Genomic DNA, 6,000 nt, shown 5'->3' on the forward strand with positions numbered 1-6,000 from the left:
AACGCTTTCCTAAGATTGATGATAGACCTTTGAGTGCCAAGGTGTAGGAAGAGGTTTATTTATCTTATCAAAAGCTAGGGCTTATAACATTTTATACGCTGCCAATTAGATATCGGATGTTGTGCTCAATAAAGATATGTTGGTCATATTTAGTACAATAAATAAAAATCAGAGAGATATCAACAGTAAGGCTATACAACTCTCAAAGAAGCAAAGTGCAAAGTTAAGATATTAGGAACTCTCTTTTAGATTTTGAGAAGTCATTAGATGCAGGCATTCATTTAAATTGCATTTCCTTAAAAAAAACTGCAACTAAAATGTTTATGAACTTCTTGGTGGTGATTTATCGATGCCAGACTTATTTTACAGACTTCTCCAATTGCTTTTCCCACGTTCCAGCTTTTCCAAAGCACTAAACAAAGACGTGCCGTAATGACTGCCGATTAAGCCGACCTATAAGCCACAATCCTCAAACCCTTCGACTATTTCCACTTGAGTCGATGAAAAGCGGAGAGGAAAACTCATTTCTAACCATTAAGCCACTGGACGAAACCTTCGTAAACTACTTAAAACGCAGTCGTAATTAGTTTTGCGTCCAGCACCAAATCAATTAAGTATTTTGTCTGGCTTAGAGTTTAATTGATCGGGAGAAAGGGGCAGCAATTAAACTCAACTGAAAAGAACTCAAAACTTAATTGATGAGATAACTTCGCTTGGAGGTGGGCAACATCGATCTAAAAGAGTAGCTCAGACTGCAACTGGAACAGAAATAAATTTTTAATTATCTACCAGATATTCCGTACAAAACACGTCTCTTCTCATGAATAAAACAAAATAAGAAACGAGTTTGGTGGGGGGTATTGGAATTTGGCTGACGAACTTTACGATCGGCCCCGACATAAGTGTTATGGATCGTTTTCGGTTCTGGTCGATGGGTTTAGCTACTTTTTGACGAATTTCGTTTAGTCGAAATTTGGCAAATTTATGTTTGCAGTTAAGCCTTAAGTGGAGTTCTATGCCATTTGGAACTCAAACTTTTAATTGGCAGCGCCAAACGGTGCTCTACCTCTATCCTCTAATGATTTCAGCATGGGGTATTTGCGCAGTTTTCGAGTTAATTAAAATTTCTACTCGGGGATGCTCAGGAGGCTCCTTTGATGGCAAAAGCGTAACGCAACCCACCCATAGCCCACGCACCCAAAGTGCAGGCATGTCATGGAAATGGAATCCGTTTGGTAAAAAGAAAAAAGTTGTCTGTCTGGTGAGCAGTTTTCCACACTCCAAACGAGTCACGTTTGCCTTTGCCTTCTCTATTTGCACTTTTCACTTATCTAGCCAGGCGGCACACAAAGATACGCGGATACACGGGCTCATATCTCATGGTTTGCTCTAATTTCTGTTGCGAGTTGCTTAAATATTTAGTAACACGCCCGGGGCACTGGAACTGCCTTATACTACAGATACTTGTGGGCAAACAGATACAGATACAGCGCGATATGATTAGATACTGCAACTACGACTTCCTGTTCGTCTTTGTAACGCGTTAATGCTCGTGTTAATGGGCAGAGAATATATGTACATATATTTTTTCGGCATTACTTTCCGCTTTTTGTTGGCCAAAAGCAACTCAATTAGCAGTCGAGTGGTGTGCGCAATTAAATTAAAATTTAGTTTTATGTCGAGCGGGTCTACCTGGAGCTGCACGGCAGAACCGAAGGAGAAACATTTATCGTATGCATGGCACCGACCTGAGATTAGCATCACAAACAGCACATAAACGTAAAAGTAACACACTCGAGAGCAAACAGAAAGAGATACAGATGGAGATATGGATAGGTACAGATACAGATACGGATACGGCTACATTGGCGGGGCATAAATAACACGTAGGCGGGGGGCGCAACTAGGGAACTATGTAAACAGTAAATAAATGTCGAAAACAAAGTTCGGCATACTTAAGCAGGAGCAACGACCAGATACAGATACAGATACATATACAGATTCAGATATAAAGAGACTCAGCTACTGAGATACATAGGTGCTGATCGGAGATACGACGGCTGGCATTAGCATTAGCCAAATTGAAATTCCTCAAAGCCAACGCTAATAACTCGCAACTACCAGCTCAATTGGGCATTCAGGCATTCAGGTGGATAAGTCTCTGGGACACACAAACATGCACTTGTAACTCCAGCTCGCCGACTCGGCTCTTCACACTTCTTGGGGCACCGGCAATGCGGGCTGCTCAGCAATGTATCTCATAGATACTTCTTGGCGTTAACTACCTGCGTGTGGGAAAGTAAGAACGAGCCAGAACCAGAGAAGAAAAAAAAAGAATGAGAATAGGAAAAAGAACCTCGCCAGACAGGTAAGCATTGGAAAAGTTGCAACATCATCGCCAGATACATTTGTATTCCTTTCGAGTTCGCTGGCTGTGTATCATGTAATTGTGCGTAAACGCGTAAATACCAAGTCAAGGTCGGTTAATCAATAATAATTATTTTTCACTCAATTACACGTTTCTCGGTGGCACAGATACTTCTACCATTCGCTCGTTTTCGGCTCTTTTCCAATCTTATCTGATTGTTTTCGCTTTGTTTGGTCTCTGGTTTTATTTCTGACTTCGCCCCGGCACTCATGTGTGAAATATGCATAAACAGAAATATGTCGAGTATCTGGTGGATATCGGTTGAGGTATATTAATACACCTCCCATAGCCTTCACACAGTTTGGCTTCAGATGCGTGCCACTTGATATGGCAGTGTCGAGAAATCAGAATAACAAATGATGCCGCCTGTGTATCTCAGCATCTGTAGCTGTATCTGTATCTGTGAGATGTAATGAACCTGCGCCGGCAAAAAACTTTATCCACGGCCCGTCTAAAACTTTCCGAGGCGTTGCTCAATGCGCAATCTTCTAATTGCAAACGGCGCCCGGCTGTTCGAGTGGTCATAGTTCGCCTCGAGTGGCTGCCCGCTCGAGGGTTTCAGTCAGTTCAATGAATTTGCATATGCTTCTAGTTTCTCTAGGGGATCGGGGGCTGGATGAGGGGCTACGACGAGTCGGAAAGAAGAGAAACTGCAGCTGCAGGACGCCAAAACTTTGGCTGACGCGAGACTTTCTTGGTTGAAGTATTTAAGCCTGATGGCGAGGGATAAACTTAAGTCTTGAATGCAGGCAATGAATTTTCCACAAAGGGCAACGAATCAAAATCAAATGGTTTAAACGGATAAGAGGGAATATAGTTTGTAAGTACCATGAATTAAATTGACAAGCAGTGTACTTATTGTAATATAATAAAATTTAAGAAATGATCAGTCGCACTTGATGTTCAAGAAAATATTCTTAGAGTATGTATTATTAAGAGCTTTAATAATCTCTTTGGAAACGAACAAATCAGAACACATCCTGTCTTTATTAAATATTATATATTATATATTATATATTTTTTAAATATTATAATTTGGTATATTCAACTTTTTCTTTGCATTTTGTGGTAGATAAACAAGAAAGAAATTGTGATTCATTTGGTCTCTTGTATCTTAAAAATATTTAATGCCTATGGAATACCATTTTAAAAAATATTCCAAATTATTGAAAGATAATAAATAAAGAATCATTAAATTTGGAATTACATCTTTTTATGTTAATAATTTTGTAGAATAGAAAACAAATACTACTAATGTTGGTTTATGTAAGATTCTTGTTGGCAAGGTAAGTTAGGTAAACCTAAGAACCTTTTCCTATCATACCAAGATTATTAGACTTTCCCCTGAGGTTCCTAAAACATATTGGTATTTGGAATTCTTCCGCTGGAGCCCCCCAGTTTCTGGCCCGCATAACTGAGTATGGTTTCGATACCATGGCCATAAGCCTGGTGCTAGCCCTACCTTTTTCGCTGTAGGTCCCGCTCAACTTGATGTCGATCGATTCGAAGTAGCTTTTGACCCCCTCGCACTGGTGGACCGCTCCGCCCGCCGCGTCCTTCGCCCGGGAGTCCCGCTGCAGGCGCCGCCGGTGGTGCGTGGTGGCGCTGTGCTGGTGGTGCTGATGGTGGTGGGGGCCATCCAGGTCCAGGTGCTTGGCGGCTGACAGGTCGACGAGGCCGCAGAGCAGGGTGAATAGCAAAAGCTGCGCCAGCCGGATGCTCCTGGCCGCCATTTTTTATGGTTGATGGATGATATCTGTGCGGATGATGCGGCTAAATTTGATTCGCCTGTGATTCCTCTTTGGCCCGGATCCGGGTTCAATTTATTTGCACCACTTTACTACGTATCTTTATTTATTCGTATTTACTTCTGCATGCTGTCGTCTGGGGAACAGCTGTTCGCGGCAACACACACAAATGCACTTGCCGGCTAACACGCACACACACTGAGGAACACGGCCACAAATACAAATACGAATACAAATATGAGAGCGCACAAAACAAAAGGCCCCAAAAACACGCGTGAGCAATAAAATTGGAGGTGGTAAAGAGAGTGGGCGGATTGTGCAAAATATGATTAGCACTTGTATTTCTATTTTCCTTAGTTTTCAAAGGTCACCTAAATTTCACAAAAATATTTTCGAAAACTCAAGTCAAGAAAATCGCTCAGAGAATTTCCATGACATAACACCGAATAGTACTCAATTCCTTTAGCAAATTGATTTGCCAGCGATTGCGATTGCGTTTTGTTTTTATTTTGTATTTTGCATTTATGTCGGCGAAAATAGATTTAATTGCGAAGCTTCTTGGCAACCTTAGCCACCGGCGTTCGCAGGTCGAGGAAATGCACTCGCCTTATTGTGTAGCGTAACGCTTTTCCGAGATTTTCAGTTTTTCCGCGCGCGCAACGAACCTTCCACGACAAGCAACCCGAACAGATTGAATTGACTTTGCTGCACTGCAACATCAACCATCCGCCATGAGTGCTCGACGTTTCGCGAGGCGAAGAGAGAGCCCAGCCGAAGCACCCCCACTTCACTCGGCACTTGACGGTCGGCGCTAAGAGAACAAGCCGAATGCTCTCTTTCGGGGTTAAAGAGAGAAACAGAGCAGCACAAGTCCCGAAGAACAGATGATGGCACAGTGGTGTAATGTTCGTAATACTAAAGAGATAGTATTATAACTATAATCCTTACCCACAAATCTTTAATCCCTAATAGGAATCATTAGTATTATTATCAATACTCGACTCGGAATACGAAAAGTTACAAGAGAATCAATTAACAAATGTATATAAACTGAAGAATTTCATTGTAGATTTTGCATGGGAACTTATAGTATTATCTGCCAATTACGAAGAAAAAATGCTTTAAATAAAAAATGGATATTTGATAATAGAATATATATCATTTTTTAATGCGAATAAAACCCATGACAACTTATGGCATTGAGGCTAATATTTGATAAGTATGAGTATTTAATACAGAAAGCTATGAGTAACGGGAAGACAAAAATGGTTTCTTCAAATTATAATGCTTACCACGATTAACAACATTATTCGTCATAAAAGACTTAGCTTTCTCTAGAATATCATAGGATATTAGTCATATTTTTTGAAAACTAGTAAGCTTAAAAATGTTTCCTTATTAAATAAAATATGTATTTCAATAAAAAAAGAAATACAAAATAGGAAGTTAAATTATCTTTTAATTTCTTCAAGACATTTTTTACATATGACACATATCCTTTTCACATCGAATATCCTGTTAACGCCCTAGACATTTTAATAATGCGTTCAATTAATTTATGGCATCCGACATTCTTTTGAACGAAATACAAGTTTCCCTTGACTCTGCCACCTGTGAATCATCTGCCAGGAGCTGGCTTGATTATTTTTTTTCGCTGGCCATTGGGCCTAAATATTTATTCAAATTCTCGAAATGCTCTTCTAAAAGCTTTCAACGGTGAACCGCTGCAATTTGCATATTCAACAAAAATCAATCCATCTCACAGTGGTCTTCTCGGGTTCTCGGTGGCTTTCAATCCGGGCTTTTATCGATGCCGCTGGTTGA

The 6,000-nt window shown here is 40.4% G+C and overlaps 1 protein-coding gene across 1 annotated transcript in view; it reads right to left on the reverse strand.

Annotated features, from left to right (window-relative positions):
• dally (division abnormally delayed protein) overlaps window positions 1-4,872 on the reverse strand; it is a 68,539-nt gene extending 63,667 nt beyond the window's left edge. Inside the window, exon 1 of the mRNA XM_017077544.4 lies at window positions 3,891-4,872. Within this exon, the coding sequence (XP_016933033.3) occupies window positions 3,891-4,161 (271 nt within the window). The 5' untranslated portion in view covers window positions 4,162-4,872. The remainder of the gene's footprint in view (window positions 1-3,890) is intronic.
• Window positions 4,873-6,000: the final 1,128 nt, after the last annotated feature.

Source organism: Drosophila suzukii, chromosome 3 (assembly GCF_043229965.1).
Source record: "Drosophila suzukii chromosome 3, CBGP_Dsuzu_IsoJpt1.0, whole genome shotgun sequence".
NCBI lineage: Eukaryota > Metazoa > Arthropoda > Insecta > Diptera > Drosophilidae > Drosophila > Drosophila suzukii.